This window comes from Saimiri boliviensis, chromosome 21 (genome assembly GCF_048565385.1).
Source record: "Saimiri boliviensis isolate mSaiBol1 chromosome 21, mSaiBol1.pri, whole genome shotgun sequence".
NCBI classification, from domain to species: domain Eukaryota; kingdom Metazoa; phylum Chordata; class Mammalia; order Primates; family Cebidae; genus Saimiri; species Saimiri boliviensis.
The window spans coordinates 8933532-8950675 of NC_133469.1; the positions used below are offsets into that span (position 1 = coordinate 8933532).

Here is a 17144-nt window from a genome sequence, read left to right on the forward strand (position 1 = left end):
CGGGGTTTCACCACGTTGGCCAGGCTGGTCTGGAACTCCTGACCTCGTGATCCGCCCCTCTTGGCCTCCCAAATTGCTGGGATTACAGACATGAGCCACCGCACCCCGCCCCTCTGAAAACTTGAATCTATCCATGGCCAGCCCGGGGTGTCTTGCTCCAGGCCTGACATCCCTAATGTTCAGTCTCATATCTAACCACCCACCTGACATCTCCCCCGGGTGGCCTAATGGGCAGCTCCATATGGCCCACAGAGAACTGATCTCGATTTCCCCAAGCTGGCCTCTCCTGTGGTCTCCTCGTCTCAAGTCAGTGGCAACGCCATCCTCTTAGTTGCTCTAGACTGAAAACCTAGCAGCCATCCTGGATTTCTCTCACAATGCCTATTTAGTGTGTGAATGCATGAGTGGAAAGTTGAGTTCGTACTCGTGACTTACTGGGGTCTACGCCGACATTCGCTTCCACTTTTGCGCGCGCTGATTTGACTAAACGGATGAAGATTGGGCCCTGGCGGCCGGGGCCGGGGAGGCGGGCCTGGAGCCAGGGGGCGGGGCAGGCGGCCTGGAAATGCGCTCGCGCAGTCGCAAAACCACAACTCCCGGCGGCCCCTGCGCTCCCGGGCGGCAAGATGGTGGCGCGCCGTAGGAAGCGCGCGGCGCGGGACTCTGAGGACCGAATCCCGAGCCCTCCCGGCTATGCAGGTAAGAGGTTCAGGGACGCGAGACTGGGGACGGTCAGGCATCGCCGGGAGGTGTTTGCGGGGTTGGCGGCGGCCGGGGGGTCCCCAGGAGCGGCCGTACGGTTGGGTGTGAGCCCCGGCGTCCCCTGGTCCCAGGCTTGGGCAGGTTGTCAGGCCCGCGCGGGGCCCCGAGGACCCACGCGGCGCCCTTCTGTATGTCCACTCTCCCGGAGCGAGCCCGTCTGGGTCCACGCTTCTCTTGGGTGAGCCCACTCCACTCCTGCCCACACTCACACCCAGGGCAAACCCGTCTCCGTCCACACCCGCTTGTCCAGGTGAGCCCATCCCCTTCTCGCCTCTACTCTTAGTTCAGCCCACATGAGCTCTCTTACCTGGGCTCTTGTAGGCCTTCCTACTTGCTTTGCCCTTCTTCTCCTCTTGCTCGTTTCTGTTCTCCACCCAGGTGCCGGAATATTTTTAAAGGGCATTTAAATTAGATCGTGCCTCACACCCCCACGATAGCCCCCACACCCACTGCATTTTCTCCAGTGGCTTTATAAGGTAGCTTCTAAAACAGGAACCAGACTTCTAAGTCTGCGTGGCCCACGTGGTCTGGCTGATGCTGACCTGAAGTTCTTTCTGTTCCTTTGAGACAACATGCTTTTTCCTTTTCTGGATTTTTGCACGTGCTGTGCCAGTTTGTTGCACAGTGGCTTTCTAGTCTGAGTTTTTTTTCTTTTTTTTTTTTTTTTGAGGAAGAGGGAGAGAGGATGGGGGTATTGCTTTATTGCTCGGGCTAGAATGCAATCTAAATATGGGTATGCCTATAATTATCCTTAATAATGGAGATATAAAAGAAAATGAGGGAAGAGAATAACAAGGAGCCAACCAACATTTCGTTTAAACTTCTAAGTTGATATGATGTGGTACTGATAAGAGTGTATATTTTGTATATTTAAAGTGGAGAGTTCTATAAATGTTGATTACATTTACTTGTTCCAGATCTGAGTTCAAGTCCTGGATATTGTTGTTAATTTTCTGTCTCATTGATCTGTCTAATATTAATGTTGAAGTCTCCCACTATTATTATGTGGGAGTCTAAGTCTCTTTATAAGTCTTGTATGTCTGGGTATTCCTGTATTGGGTGTGTATATATTTAGGATCTTTAGCTCTTCTTGTTGTTGCATTGATCCTTTTATCATTATATAATGTCCTTCTTTGCTTCTTTTGATCTTTGTTGCTTAATTGTAACTTCTGCTTTTTATTTATTTATTTTAGCTCTCTGTTTGGTCGGTAAATCCTTCTCCATCCCTTGTTTTGAGTCTTTGTGTATCCTTGAATGTGAGATGGGTCTGGATGCAGCATACTGATGGGTTTTAGTTTTTTATTCAAATTGCCTGTCTGTCTTTGGATTGGGGGATTTAGTCAATTTAAATTTAGAATTAATAATAATATATGTGAGTTTAATACTGCCATTTAATATTAGCTGGCTATTTTGCCCATTAGTTGATATAAATTCTTCATTATATTGATGATCTTTTTGGTATTTTTTTGGAAAGGCTGATACTGTTTGTTCCTTTCTATGTGTAGTGGTTCTTTCAGAAGCTCTTGTAAAGCAGGCCTGGTGGTGATGAAATCTCTGAGTGCTTGCTTATTCACAAAAAACTTTATTTTTCCTTCACTTGTGAAGCTTAGTTTGGCTGGATGTGAAATTCTGGGTTGAAAGTTCTTTTCTTTAAGGATGTTGAATATTGGCCCCCACTCTCTTCTGGCTTGTAGGGTTTCTGCTGAGAGATCTGCTGTAAGTCTGATAGGCTTCCCTTTGTGGGTAACCTGACCTTTCTCTCTGACTGCTCTTAGTATTTTCTCCTTCATTTCAACCCTGGTGAATCTGACGATTATGTGCCTTGGAGTTGCTCTTCTTGAGGAATATCTCTGTGGTGTTCTCTGTATTACCTGGAGTTGAATATTATCCTGCCTTACTAGGTTGGGAAAATTTTCCTGAAGAATGTCCTGAAGCGTATTTTCCAGCTTGGATTCATTCTCTTCGTCACATTCAGGTACACCTATCAAGCGTAGATTAGGCCTTTTCACATAGTCCCTTATTTCTTGGAGACTTTGCTCGTTTCTTTTTATCCTTTTTTCTCTAATCTTGTCGTCTTGTTTTATTTCATTGAGTTGGTCTTCGACCTCTGATATCCTTTCTTCTGCTTGATCAATTCGGCTGTTACAACTTGTGCATACTTCACGAAGTTCTCGTATTGTGTTTTTCAGCTCCATCAATTCACTTATATTCCTCTCTAAATTGTGTATTCTTGTTAACGTTTCGTCAAATCTTTTTTCAAAGTTCTTAGTTTCTTTCGATTGGTTTAAAACAAGTTCTTTTAATTCACAGAAGTTTCTTATTATCCACATTTTGAAGCCTGCTTCTGTAATTGGAACACACTCGTTCTCCATCAAGCCTTGTTCCGTTGCTGATGAGGAACTATGATCCCCTGCTGAGGGAGAGGCGTTCTGATCTTGGGTATTCTCAGCCTTTTTTGGCTGTTTTCTTCCCTTCGTTATAAATTTATCCATCTGTGGTCTTTGTATTTACTGTTTTTGTAATTGGGTTTCTGAGTGGACGTCCAACTTATTTATTGATTCTCAGCGCCGAAATCTGAGCAACCCACTGCACCGAGTAAATCAGCGGCGTTAAGATTGATGGTGCTTTTCTGACTCTGCACTGGGAACCGATGCTCCAAGGCGCCAGCAAAACTGCCTCGCGCTGGCGACCCGTGGGGCTCCTCCGCTGGGAATCTCCTGGTGCGTGAGCAACAAGAATTCATGTGACGGTGTGGCGTCCTCGTTCTTTGCGCTTTCACTGGGAGCTACAATCCCAAGCTGCTAGTGATCAGCCATCTTGGATCTCTCTCCCTCTCTAGTCTGAGTTTTAATGTTGCTTCCTCAAAGAGGCCATCCCTGATGGCCTATGGAAAGACGACCTCTGCCACCCTATCACCCTGTGTGTTTCTTTCATTACTGATACAAGCTTACTGTGTGCTTGCTTATTATTAGTCTTCTCCATTATTGCAACTGAGCTTCCTGGGTTCAGGGACGGAAGCTCTATCCCAAACGGTACTCTGATGGAGAAAAACAGCAGTTCCTAGCTTTATGAGGATTACAGTCATGGGTGTGCCAGCGAGTAACCAAATAATCCCATCAGTATAGCCTACAGACTCGTAGAGAAGCTGTGAAGGCACAGGCACACCTAGTAGGAGGGGCTGGGGGAGATGCTGAGGCTCCCTTGAGAAGAGAGGTTTGAGCTAAACCTGAAGGTTAGGGGGAGGGAAGAGGGTGTCGTGCCAGGTAGAGACACCAGCGTGTGTGAGGCCCTGGTATACTCAAGGGGAACAGGGAGAATCCCAGGTGGTGGGGGAAGATGGTATGAGAAGAGGCCACATTGGCAGGCAGGGTCTCATGGGGCTTCCAGCCATGTTTAGGATTTTGGTGTTCACTCCAAGAGCCACAGGGTTTGAGCTTCCCTCTCATTGTGCCGCCACCTGTAATCATTGCCCATTTATCTTCTCTTCCCCCCCCCCCCCACCAACGAGCTTGGGAGGCCCTCCTGGGCAGACTCTTAGAGCCTGCACAGGCTTTGCCAAAGGGTAAGGTAGGGGGTCGGTGAAGGAACAGATGGATCAGTGAGCAGATGGGACTAGACAGGGTTGTGGACAAAGGGAGTTGTGGGAATGTCTTGCTGGACTCAGCTATTGGGTGGTCTCATTCCAGCAATGAGAGTGTGTCTCAAAAAAAAAGTATAATCTTAAGTAGCCCAAAGCTTTTTTATATATAACCCAAAGTTGTTTGAATTACATTTTCTTCCAAATTATACGTCCATAATTTAAAAGTAGGAAAGTATAAGAAAATAAGGAAGTTGTGTGAATGTCTCACTGAGCTAATTCCTCCCTTCCAATTTTCTTTCCAGCTATTCCAATCAAGTTTTCCGAAAAGCAGCAGGCTTCTCACTACCTGTATGTGAGAGCACACAGCGTTCGAGAAGGCACCAGGTCCACCTGGCCTCAGAAGAGGACTCTTTTTGTCCTCAATGTGCCCCCATACTGTACAGAGGTGAGCTGGTGTCTGGGAGGGGACCTGTGGGCTCAAGGTGGGGGCTCCCATAGCCTCCACAAAGTCCTTAGTGGTGAGACAGACACAGCTAATGGGAGCTCCAGAGGAGAGTGTCAGGAGGGCCACCTTGATCTCAAGTCAGGAACCTGGCTTTTTAAAGATGTCTTTAAAATTAAAAGTATAATCCTGCCAGGCATGGCGGCTCATGCCTGTAATCCCAGCACTTTGGGAGGCTGAGCCAGGTGGATCACCTGAAGTCACGAGTTCAAGACCATCCTGGCCAATGTGGTGAAACCCTGTCTCTACTAAAAAATACAAAAAATTAGCCCAGCATGGTGGCATGCGCCAGTAGTCCTGGCTACTCTGAAGGCTGAGGCTTGAGATTCCCTTGAACCCCGGAGGCGGAGGTTGCAGTGAGCCAAGATTGCACCACTGCACTCCAGCCTGGGCGACAGAGTTAAGACTCCATCTCAAAAAAACAAAAATTGGCCCGGCGCAGTGGCTTAAACCTGTAATCCCAGCACTTTGGGAGGCCAAGGCAGGTGGATCACGAGGTTAGGAGTTCGAGACCAGCCTGGCCAATATGGTGAAACCTGTCTACTAAAAAAAAGGCAAAAATTATTTGGGCATGGTGGCATGCGCCTGTAATCCCAGCTACTCAGGAGGCTGAGGCAGGAAAATTTCTTGAACCTGGGAGGCAGAGGTTGTAGTGAGCCAATATCGTGCCACTGCACTCCAGCCTGGGCAATAGAGTGACACCGTCTTTTTAAAAAAAAAAAAAGGTATAATCTTAAGTAGCCCAAAGTTGTTTGAATTACATGATTTTTTTTCCAGGTTATACATGTCCATAATTTAAAAGTAGGAAAGTATAATAAAAAATGCCTCTAATTCTATCCAAACACAATTTTTTTTTTTCACAGAAACCAAGGGAATTGCTGGATTTTCTTTCCTTTATTTGAGACGGAGCCTCTGTTGCCCAGGCTGGAGTGTAGTGATCTCGGCTCACTGCAACCTCCACCTCCTGGGTTCAAGTGATTCTCCTGCCTCAGCCTCCCTCCCAGGCAGCTGGGACTACAGGCGCCCACCACCATGCCTGGTTAATTTTTGTATTTTTAGTAGAAACGAGGTTTCACCATGCTGGCCAGGTTGGTCTCAACTGACCTGAAGTAATCCACCCGCCTTAGCTTCCCAAAGTCCGAAGATGACGCCTAGCCAAGGGAATCGTTACATTGTAGATGACTTTTTTTTTTTTTCCTTCCCAAAAGAAACCCTAATTTGTAAAAGATTCCTCTCAACTTAGAGAAAAAAAACAGCATGGAGAACAAGGGGTGTTGGTTCTGACCCTAACTGAAGTGCAGCAGGTGTGCAGGGAAGGTCCCCAGCTGCAGGTTCCAGCTCGCTGCACCACAGAGACAGAACACTCCTGTGTAGTCAGCAGCCAGGTGGAGACACAGCAGTAGATCCCAGAAACTGCCTCCTGCCTCCGCCCCACAGATCACCACCATCCTGATTGTCACAGCATAGTCTGACTGCTCCTGGCTCAGGTGGTAAAACTTAGTTGTCTCGTAAAATCAGAATACCAGTGAGAATGTCCCCACCTGTCTTGCATGAGAGCACGGGAATGGCGGGGCGCAGTGCCTCATGTCTGTAATCCTAGCGCTTTGGGAGGCCGAGGTGGGTGGATCACCTGAGGTCATGAGTTCAAGACCAGCCTGGCCATCATGGTGAAACCCCATCTTATTAAAAAAAACAAAAGAAAAAAAAAGTGGGAATATCCAGGCTGGGTGGCTGACGCCTGTAATCCCAGCATTTGGGGAGGCCAAGGTGGGCAGATCCCCTGAGATCTGGAGTTCTAGACCAGCCTGGTCAATGGAAAACCCTGTCTCTACTAAAAATACAAAAATTAGGCTGGTGTGGTGGTGAGCACCTGTAATCCCAGCTACTTAGGAGGCTGAGGCAGGAGAATCACTTGAAACCCAGAGGCAGAGGTTACAGTGAGCTGAGATCACTCTACAGCACTGCAGCCTGAGCTACAGAGCAAGACTCCAACTCAAAAAAAGAGCAGGAGTATCAACCTCCATATTGTCCCTGGGGAATAGGTCAGAGGGCATAGTGCCCACAGGCTCCCGCTGTGGGCAGACGTGTCAGTGGCTCGGAGTCCTTCAGGGGTGCTGGAACCCTGGCAGCACCACCCAGGGTGGAGGGAGGCTTGGGGACGGCCCTGCGGATGCTCACACTCGGCTTCCCTCTCGCCCCGGCAGGAGTGCCTGTCCCGCCTCCTGTCCTCCTGTGGCCCTGTCCAGTCTGTGCAGTTGCAGGAGAATCCGGACCCGGCCGAGAGCCCGAAGGAGCCAGGGTCGAAGTTTTTTCATCCCCAGCCAGTTCCGGTGAGCCCCCAAGCACGAGTTCTCCCAGAGTGAGGTGGGTGAGGCATCGTCCCAGTGTGTGGGGGGAGCTGGCAGTGCATTCTCTGTGGTCCTGAGCCCATCCTCACTGTGTGGTCTCGGAGGCTGTCCGGGTGACAAAGCCTGCGATTCCATCCCAGATTTGTCACATCCTTGCATTTCCTGCCTTGCCTTTTCTTTCCCGGTTAAAGCTCAGGGACCATCTCTGATGGCTGCCTGCAGGGCCTCCGCCAGCTCCCCTCCTGCTTCCCCTACTGAGGGAGCGCCTTCCCTAGGTTCTGGGGCTGGGTCTCCAGGAACACTGTTGTTCACAGCTTTCCCAGTGGCCCTGGAGCCCACACCTCCCCCTTGCACAGTGGCATCTGGCATGGTGTGTGTGCCCACACCTGGCTTCCAAAAACCTGCCCTGGCCCAGGGCAACCCCTGCTTTTCACCGAATTCCTCCTGTAACTGGAAGAAAGGAAGCCTGCCTGTCCCTTCTTCCTGGGGAAGAGCTGGGAACAGATGTCACTTCCCACAGAAGCAGGATAACGGGAAGTGTGGCTGCCATGACCTGGATTATAAGATGGCCTCTGGTTCTCTCACAGCTCAGGATTAGCCTAGTACTGTCTCCCCTGGTGTAGCCACCAGCTAGGCTGAGGGCAGGCCTGGAGACCTTGTTCCAGACGTGGGTAGGAGCCCCCACCCTCTGACATGTCTCTGTCTCTCTAGGGGTTCCAGGTAGCCTACGTGGTGTTCCAGAAGCCACATGGGGTGTCAGCTGCCTTGGCCCTGAAGGGCCCCCTGCTGGTGTCCACAGAGAGCCACCCTGTGAAGAGTGGCATTCACAGTCAGTACTGGAGAAGGGGTCTGGTGCCTCCTTCTTGGGCTCTGGGTTGGTGGGACATTATGGGGACAGTTTTTGAATGTCACAAGCCACATCCATGCTCCCTGAGAGCAGTGTGTGGAGGGCTGGGCTGAGGGGCTATATCTGGGCCCCCAGAGAGTCGTTAGCCTGAGCCCCTGGCACTGAGTGGCTGGGCAGGCAGAGGCAAGGGCCCCACTTGCAGCCACTGGGATTTCCTTCGCACCTGTTCCCCGAGCCCTGTGTGAAAAGGTCCCGATGTGCCTAAGGAAGCCCGTCTCCCTGGCTCCCTTCTCAGAGTGGATCCGTGACTACGCAGACTCACTGCCCGACCCTGAGGCCCTGAGGGTGGAGGTGGACACCTTCATGGAGGCATATGACCAGAAGATCACTGAGGTAGGGGTTCTAAAGGGACGACTGGGCGCCGCAGCGCCCATGTGGCTGTGGGAAGGTGACGCTCCAGGAGGAGGACAGTGGTGGCCTGTCCCTGGCCACTCATCCCTGCTGGATCCGGGGCTGCCTGGCTGAGTGACATCTAACCTCCACATGGTCTGTAGTGGAGAAGGAGGCAGCTCCGGAACGTCTGTGCTCTCCCCGCCACCCTCAGCCCCAGCGCTGTGCTGGGAGTCGGTGAGCAGCCTTGCCCCTGTGGGAGTGCAGCACAGTTCTCACTTTGGGAGGAGGGCATGCTGCTGGAGGCTGCAGGAGGGCCCAGGAACCTGCCAGACAACAGGGTCACCTTCCCCACAGGAAGAAGCTAAGGCCAAGGAGGAAGAGGGGGTCCCTGACGAGGAAGGCTGGGTGAAGGTGACCCGCCGCGGCCGGAGACCTGTGCTACCCCGGACGGAAGCAGCCAGCCTTCGGGTGCTGGAGAGAGAGAGACAAAAGCGCGCCCGGAAGGAGCTGCTCAACTTCTACGCCTGGCAGCACCGCGAGAGCAAGATGGAACGTAAGCCATGCCTCCAGCCCATCCTCAGGCCCCATGGCTTTGGCCCCAGCTGTGGATGAGGCCTGTGGTCAGCACTTCCGAGGGAGGGTGTCCCTACTCACAGGGTCCCCTCCCGGATCTGTGGAAAGTGGCCCAGCCTGGTAGCACCCTGTGTTGGGGCTGGGTCACCCCATCACCCACCAGAGGCAGCTGCATTTGCTCAGTGGGTGGGGACCCTGAGTCCTCAGTGCCCACCTCTGGGCCCCTCTGCACTTAGTGCTGGCGTTTGTCAGTCTCTACCCAACAAGGAGTCCAAGTGCAGAAGGCACTTACAGACCTACTGTGGGTGCAGAGAGGGTGCTGCAGACTGTGTGTGGTATGTCAGGTGGCCCTCAGGGGACCCTCCCATGGTTGAGCACCTGCGGGCCAGTCCTGGTGCTGAGGCTGAGCCCTCTGCCCCACTGCCTACAGGACAGCTTCCCTGCGGGCACGGGGACGGGCCCTGCGGCATGCCCTGAGCCACCCGCACAGTCACTGGTGCTTTCCCTGCCTCACTGGCCCTCTTGGCTCCTGCCCGTGCTCACTGTAGACTCTCAGTTTCCCCCTCACCTGGGCCACTCAGTGACCAGAGTTGCCATCTGCGTGGAGTCCCTTTACCAATTCCCAGGGTTCCTCCAGGCTGAGTGGTCCCAACTCCTTTCGTCGCCTTGGGCAGGGGCAGGTACAGGTACCTTTGCTTGGTTGCTGGGGCTTCATCTCCAGGCTAGCCCACTTTGGCTTTGGACTCTGCAGCTGTGTTGTTTGCTTAAGGGATCCAGACCCTGCCTCCAAAGCAGAGCTGGGAAGGGGGATGGGTTGGTGGGGGGGGAAGATGTACCCTGACAATAATGGAGGAGGGGTGGAGCATGAGCAAGCTGGCTCCCCCTGGGGCGTGCCGACCCTGCCCTTTGCTTTTCACCCCCAGATCTAGCACAGCTGCGCAAGAAGTTCGAGGAGGACAAGCAGAGGATCGAGCTGCTTCGGGCCCAGCGCAAATTCCGACCTTACTGAGCTGGGAGAGCCACACCAAAAAGGAACTTGAGGCAAGGTGGGCCCCAGGTTGAGGGCCACAGTGTCCAACAGCCCCAGTCACAGGCCACACGGCTGGGAGTGAAGGACCGTGCCACCCCTCAGGTCTTGTGCTTCAGCAGTCCTGGGGCGTGCCCAGAGGAGGATTTGCCCCTTCTGCCTCCATACCCTCCTCTCAAGGACCCTTCTCCCCTTAACCTCAATGGAAATGCCCCTGCTGGCAGCGAAACAGCCTCAAAAGCAGTGAGAATACCAGCACATCTCGTATTTTTCATCCAGTTGGGCCACAAGGAAAGGCCTAGGTGGGCCTACCCTGCCCTTCCTCCCTGGAGATTGTCTCCCTCTTGAGGTCACAGATGTTCAAGGTGGAATCTTGCTCCCTTCCTCCTGAATCTACCATCCTAGGCTGGGCTTCCAGACCAGTGAGCCTTTCCCCACCATGCCTGGCCTGCTTGCAGGGCTCGGGAACTCAGTCTCAGTGCCGAGTCTGGGAGCATGAAGTCTTCATAGTTCCAGGCCCAGAGCTACAGCTGGTATGGAAGCCTGGGTTTGCTCTGTAGAAAGGAGCCGATGATACTGGCTACATGCTGGGGTTCGTTCATGTGGACATAGTGAGTGCCTGGGACTTCCACAAACTGGAACTGCTGGAGAGGGGAGGAGGCACATGGTGAGAGGTGCCCCGGGAGCTCCACAGGCTCTCGGGTACACTAGGCCCTCCCACAGCCTTCTGGCTCCCTGCGCCTCCCACGGTGAGTTTCCCCACACTCAGCTCCTTGGAGCCCCACCAGTCCACGACACCCCAGGGGTTGTCCAAGCCCTGGGGACTTGGAGGCCTCCCAGGGGTCTAGGACAGCTCACTTTTGAAATTGCATAACAGGGACAGGGAGAGGAAATGACCAGGGTTGCTGTGACTCTACCAGAGGAGGTCTGCTTGAGATAAGATAATGAGGTGGGGGTGTGAGCAGCCGGCAGCCTTGTCCCCGCCTTTAAGCACCCAGACTGCAAGGCCTTGCTTGCCTAGGCGCTGACCTGGCAGCTGGCCGGCCACAGGTGGATTTCCCTTTGTGACAGTGCCTAGAAAGAAACCTGCAGAGGCCCCAGGGTCAGGTGTTCATGGGTAGATGACCATGAAACACCAGGTACTCCCAAGAACCTAGGCAAAAGCCACCCCCACCTACAGGCAGCATGCCCACTGGTGTGATGGGTAAAGGGAGGCAGCAGTCAGGTCTGCTGTGGTTTGGGAGCCTATAAAATGTGAGATAGGCCGGGCATAGCGGCTCCCACTTGTAAACCCAGCACCTCAGGAGGCCAGGGTGGGCGGATCATGAGGTCGGGAGTTTATGGCCAACGTGCTAAAACCCCATCTCTACTAAAAAATACAGCGATTAGCCAGGCATGGTAGCATGTACCTGTAATCCCAGCTACCCAGGAGTCTGAGGCAGGAGAATTACTGGAACCTGGGAGGCAGAGGCTGCAGTGAGCCACGATCATGCCAGCGCACTCCAGCCTGGGCAACAGAACAAGACTCCATCTCAAAAACAACAACTTGGGGTCCGGGTACAGTGGCTCACATCTGTAATGCCAACACTTTGGGAAGCCAAGGCAGGTGGATCACGAAGTCAGAAGTTCAAGACCAGCCTGGCCACCATATTAAAATCCCATCTCTACTAAAAATACAAAAATTAACTGCCTGTGGTGGCAGGTGCCTGTAATCCTAGCTATTTGGGAGTCTGTGGCAAAAGAATCGCCTGCACTTGGGAGGTAGAGGTTACAGAGAGCTGAGATTGTGCCACTGCACTCCAGGCTGGTGACAGATCGATACTGCCTCCAAGAAACAAAGTCAGACTATTAGCTGGGATGATAGCATGCACCTGGTAGTCCCAGTTACTGAGGACGCTGAGGTGGGAGGATCATGAGCCCAGGAGTTTGAGGCTCCAGTGAGCTATGACTGAGCCGCCGCACTCCAGCCTAAGTAACAGAACAAGACCCTGTTTCTCAAAAAAATTAAAAATGTGAAACTGTCTCTAGCATTTGGGTCACCAAATTGTGTCTGGCCCGAGGAAGGAGAGGTGAGTATATAAGGACTATAAGAGATTTGTTTCTGTTAAGTGAAGGTGCTGTAAAAAGAATTTTTTTTAAAAAAAAGATTTGTTTCATGAATTCTGATTACATTTGTGCCCAGGCCTCTAGGGACTGACCACAGTGGAGAGTGATACCTGATAGCTCCTGGTGGTCACCTGTTAACGGGGCCTGGGGTCAGACCAGGGGTTTCCCAGTGCAAAAGAAGAGATGGGTGGGGTGGGACCAGAGTGGGTGACAGTGACAGACACCAGCTGCCTGAGCCCTGCGCCTTACCTCTTTGAGGGTGGATTTCAGCATGTCTATTATGAACAAGAAGGGCTCCTTGTCAGCGTCATTCTCCCTTCTCACATCGTAATATCCGTGGACTGCTCTGGAAAGTGAAGAGTTGGGGTTATTGGGGTTCATCTTAGAACTGCCTCCCAGCACTGTCCTCATCCTGCCCCGTGTTCAGGCCTCTGAGGAGAAACCAAAGCCTGGGCTGTCCCAGCTCCCACAGCTGGGTCCCCCGACCCTAGACTGGATTTGAGGCTCAGTTAATCTCAGCTCATACGCAGGTAGCACAAGCCATGCGAAAGCAAATGCTTCAGGTGCACCCCGCAGCAGTGCAGGGAGTTCAGGACCTGCCAGTCACAGCCCAGAATAGCAGAGCTGGGATCTCAACAGGCTCTGGAGTCCACACTTGGCTGAGGGAGAATTTACATGTCTTACAACCCTCCCATTCAGCGTTGTGAGACTATCATTACAATTACAGAACATTTTCATCACCCCCAAAGGAATCCCAAACCTCTGAGCTTTCTCACACACCCCACAGGCTTCCGGTCCTGAGCGACCACGAACTGGCTTTTCTCTGCAGTGTGCCCTGTTCGGACTTTAACATGAATGCAGTCCTACGACACGTAGACATTTATGTCTGACTTCCTAGTGTAGTTTCCAAGGTTCATCCCTGCTGGAGCTCACGTCAGTGCTTCATTTCTGCTTAAAAATTGTCTGTGGTGGGTCAGGCATGGTGGCTCATGCCTGTAATCCCAGCACTTCGGGAGGCTGAGGTGGTCTGGATATCAAGACCAGCCTGGCCAACATGGTAAAACCCATCTCTACTAAAAATACAAACAGCTGGGCGTGGTGGCAGGCACTGGTAGTCCCAGCTACTTGGGAGGTTGAGACAGGACAATCGCTTCAGTCTAAGAGGTGGAGGCTGCAATGAGCCGAGACCATGCCACCGCATTCCAGCCTGGGCAACACAGCAAGAGTCCATCTCAAAAAAAAAGTCTGTGGTGTGAATGGATCATGTTTTGCTTGCCTGTTTATCCACTGGTGGACATTTGTGTCCTCCACCTTTTTTCTTTTTTGGAGACAGGATCTTGGTCTGTCACCCAGGCTGGAATGCAGTGGTGCAATCACAGCTCACTACAACCTCCTGAGTAGTTGGGACCACAGGCATGTGCCACTGCTCCCAGATAATTTTTTTCTTTTGTATCTTTTGTAGAGACGGGGTTTCACTATGTTGCCCAGGCTGGTCTCAAAACTCCTGGGCTCAAGTGATCTGCCCACCTTAGTCTCCCAAAGTGCTGGAATTATAGGCACGCGCCACCACTGAGCACTTTTTCATCTCCACCATTAGTCTATTACAGAATGCTGCTACAAACATTAATGTTCAGGTTGTGTGGACATGTTTGCATTTCTCTTACAGATAGACCTAGAAGTGCTGGTGGCATGGTAACTCTGTTCGGTAGCTCGAGAAGCTGCCAGAACAGTTCATGGCTCCACAGCAGTTCGTGAAGTTTGACTGCTCCACATCCTTGCCACCTGTTACCTATTTGCCATCCCAATGGGATGAGGTGGTTTCTTGCTGTGGTTTGGATTTGTGTTATTTTATTCTTTGAGATGGAGTCTCATTCTGTCACTCAGGCTGGAGTGCAGTAATGAGATCTCAGCTCACTGCAACCTCTGCCCTGAGTTCAAGCAATTCTCCTGCCTCAGCCTCCTATGTCGCTGGAATTACAGGCACCCACTGCCACACCAGGCTCATTTTTGTATTTTTAGTAGAGATTGAGTTTCATCATGTTGGCCAGGCTGGTCTTGAACTCCTGACCTCACGTGAGCCACCACGCCTGGCCTGCATTTGTATTTCTTGAGGTCTGCCCATCTCTGGCTCCTGTGGTCTGGTTATAGAGGCTTACCTGGGCATGCCCCCAGCTGCCACCTGTGGAAAGGCTTGGCACAGCCCTGGCCCATCCTCTGCTGCCTGAGCCCTGCCCTCCTTTGACAAAACTTTGTAAGTCCATGACCCTGCTGCCAGGAGGGCTTCCCAAAAAAGATCTCCAGCCTCAGTGGTGTGGTCACCATGCAGAGAACTTGGAGCCACACGCCAGGGCTCCCTCCCGGAGATTCCTGGCACCCATGTCTTTTCTGGGGGTGACTGGAGGGCGCTTAGTCCAGACTTACTTAATGAGCAGGACGTGGGCCTGCAGCTTCCTGATGAAGTGCACAAACAACTCCTTGCTGATGAAGTCAAGGCTGAGCTCTGGCTGCAGAGACAAAAGCATGGTGAATTCTCATCACGGGGCACAGGCACCCTCATGGGCCCGAAGCCCGTCTCTGTTGGGGTGGCTAAGCCCTGGCGAGGCCACATTAGCCATCCACTGTGGGACCAAGCCCAGGACCCCAACACATCACCACCTTGTTGAAGGCTCTTTAGCCTCCCATGGCCAGAGACACCTGCCCTCTTCAAGTCTATTCTCTCCTCTTCCTGGGCTCACGGCTACCCAGCCTATTTCCCATACTCCTTCGCCACCAGGTATGGCTGTGTGATTAAAGGCAGAGAAGTGATTTAGGCCACTTCTGGGCCTGGATTTTAGGACTGAAGTGTAGCCCTTCCACACCCCTTTCCCATCCATAGGGTGCACCGCACGCTGTCCCCTGCCAGCCTGGGTGGTGCCCTTGACTGTGCTAAGCAGCGTGTGAGGCATTGCCAGGAGGAAGAAACCTGCTGGGACCCCAGTGCAGGGTCAGCACTCTATGATGGCCCCTGCCAGCCTCCTCCGTGGTCCTGCCCGCCCTGTCTCGTGTCTATTTCACATCTGTATGGCGGGGATGTGGCCAGATTTAGTGAGATGTGCTACAGGTGTGCCACAAAGCTGGATTTGGAAAACTTGGCACACAAAATAATGCAATCAAGTTTCAGGTTGATTACATCTGAAACAACATCTTAGATGTTAAATAAAAATATGAGAACAGTTAATTGGGCCTGTCTTCTTTTTCACTTTTTTTTTTTTCCTTTTTGTGGAGAACCAGGTCTCGCTGTATTGCCCAGGCAGGTCTACAACTCCTGGACTCAGGCTATCCTCCCGCCTCTGTCTCCCTAAGAGCTGGGATTACAGGCGTGGGCCACTGTGTGCAGCACTGTTTTAGTACAGCTGCTAGACCATGTCAAGTTCCGCCAGGCTCACGCTCTGCTTCCACTGGACTGTGCTGCTCTGATCTGGAGACTCTTAAGGGCAGGAGCCCTCAGCATTTTCTCTATCCCTAGGTCTCAGCAGCAGAGGAGAAGCTTCATGTGTGCTGAGTAGATTAATTCCAGGAATCCTCCTGTAAGGACTGGCTCCATAAAGTCACACCCAACACTCCCTTCCCACACCATCATGAACCTAAAATTCCTATGAACACACACCCGTGAAAACTCACTGCCCTTGTTCTACCCTGGCTGTCCTGGTTCTAACCCTGGCCCTCCAGCTGTTTTCTGCTTCTCAGACTAAAATGACCTCAGGTGCCTTCCCCGAAATGGGTTCCCGTACTGTCACCAAGATCCATGTGCTCTCTCATGTCAGCTGCCACATCTCACAGCAAGGTGTGACCAAGCCTTTCAGGACCGTACACACGGGAGGGGACTTCCTGGGCACAAGGTGAACAGGCAAACTCGATCTCATCCCTACTAAATTAAAAAATTAGGCTGGGCACAGTGGCTCATGCCTGTAATCCTAGCATTTTGGGAGGGCGAGGTGGGCAGATCACCTGAGGTCAGGAGTTCAAGACCAGCCTGGAAAATGTGGTGAAACCCTATCTCTGCTAAAAATACAAAAAATTGGCTAAGCGTGGTGGCACATGCCTGTAATCCCAGCTACTTGGGAGGCTGAGACAGAAGAATTGCTTGAACCCAGGAGGCAGAGGTTGAAGTGAGCTGAGACTGGGCTACTGCACTCAGCCTGGATGCCAGAGTAAGACTCAGTCTCAAAGAAAAAAAAAAAAACATAATAAATAAATAGAATCTGGGTGCTTTGCTTTGGCAGCATATATACTGGAACAGTACAGAGAAGGTAAGTGTGGCTCCTGCACAAGCATGATACAAACATTTCCTAAATGTTCCTTTACAAAAAGAAAAACATGGCTGAACATGGTGGCTCACGCCTATAATCCAAGCACTTTGGAGGCCAAGGCGGGTAGATCACCTGAAGTCGGGAGTTCAAGACCAGCCTGACCAACATGGTGAGAACCCCGTCTTTATAAAATAAATTAAAAAAAAAAAAAAAGACAAAAACTTTTGGATCACCTGAGGGCAGGAATTCAAGACCAGCCTGCCTAACATGGTGAAATCCTGTCTCTACTAAAAATACAAAAAACTAGCCAGGTGTGGTGGTACATGCCTGTAATCCCAGCTACTTGGCAGGCTAAGGCAGAATTGCTTGAATCTGGGAGGCAGAGGTTGCAGTGAGCCAAGATCATGCCATTGCACTCCAGCCTAGGCAACAGATCGAGATACCATCTCAAAAAAAAAAAAAAAAAAAAAAATTATAAAAAAGCCTCTGTGGGTAGGGAGGCCCACCCAACAACTGGTATTGGAATAACTAGCTGTTCATCTAGAAAAACAATTACAATGGCTGGGCACCTGTAATCCCAACACTTTGGGAAACTGAGGTGGGAGGATAGCTTGAGCCCAGGCATTCGAGACCCTCCTGGGCAATGTGGCAAGACCCTGTCTCTACAAAAGTAAAAGTCTTAGCTAGGTGTGGTAGCACACACCTGTAGTCCTAGCT

The 17144-nt window shown here is 51.7% G+C and overlaps 2 protein-coding genes across 9 annotated transcripts in view; one reads left to right on the forward strand and one right to left on the reverse strand.

Annotated features, from left to right (window-relative positions):
• Window positions 1–586: 586 nt before the first annotated feature.
• RRP7A (ribosomal RNA processing 7 homolog A) lies at window positions 587–15355 on the forward strand. Of its 3 annotated transcripts, XM_074390985.1 has the most exons (10): window positions 621–699; window positions 2664–2737; window positions 3073–3201; window positions 3328–3482; window positions 4645–4787; window positions 7049–7174; window positions 7904–8021; window positions 8335–8432; window positions 8787–8985; window positions 9929–15355. In XM_074390985.1, exons 4-10 carry the CDS (start codon window positions 3413–3415, stop codon window positions 10012–10014), a joined length of 840 nt encoding a protein of 279 aa, XP_074247086.1. In that variant the 5' UTR covers window positions 621–699; window positions 2664–2737; window positions 3073–3201; window positions 3328–3412; the 3' UTR covers window positions 10015–15355. The 3 variants fall into 3 exon arrangements, with proteins under 3 accessions (XP_003932851.1, XP_074247086.1, XP_074247087.1); XM_074390986.1 differs by lacking the exons at window positions 2664–2737; window positions 3073–3201 and having other exon boundaries at window positions 624–699; XM_003932802.4 differs by lacking the exons at window positions 2664–2737; window positions 3073–3201; window positions 3328–3482 and having other exon boundaries at window positions 587–699.
• SERHL2 (serine hydrolase like 2) overlaps window positions 10277–17144 on the reverse strand; it is a 30138-nt gene continuing 23270 nt past the window's right edge. For 3 of the 6 annotated variants that reach the window (XM_010343386.3, XM_010343384.3, XM_010343387.3), the window contains 3 exons: window positions 14560–14642; window positions 12388–12484; window positions 10277–10676 (listed from right to left, as the gene is read on the reverse strand). In XM_010343386.3, the coding sequence (XP_010341688.1) occupies window positions 10557–10676; window positions 12388–12484; window positions 14560–14642 (300 nt within the window). In that variant the 3' untranslated portion in view covers window positions 10277–10556. Of the gene's footprint in view, window positions 10677–12387; window positions 12485–14555; window positions 14643–17144 lie in introns of those variants that run through there. The other 3 variants (XM_010343385.3, XM_074390984.1, XR_012515457.1) reach the window with 3 other exon arrangements.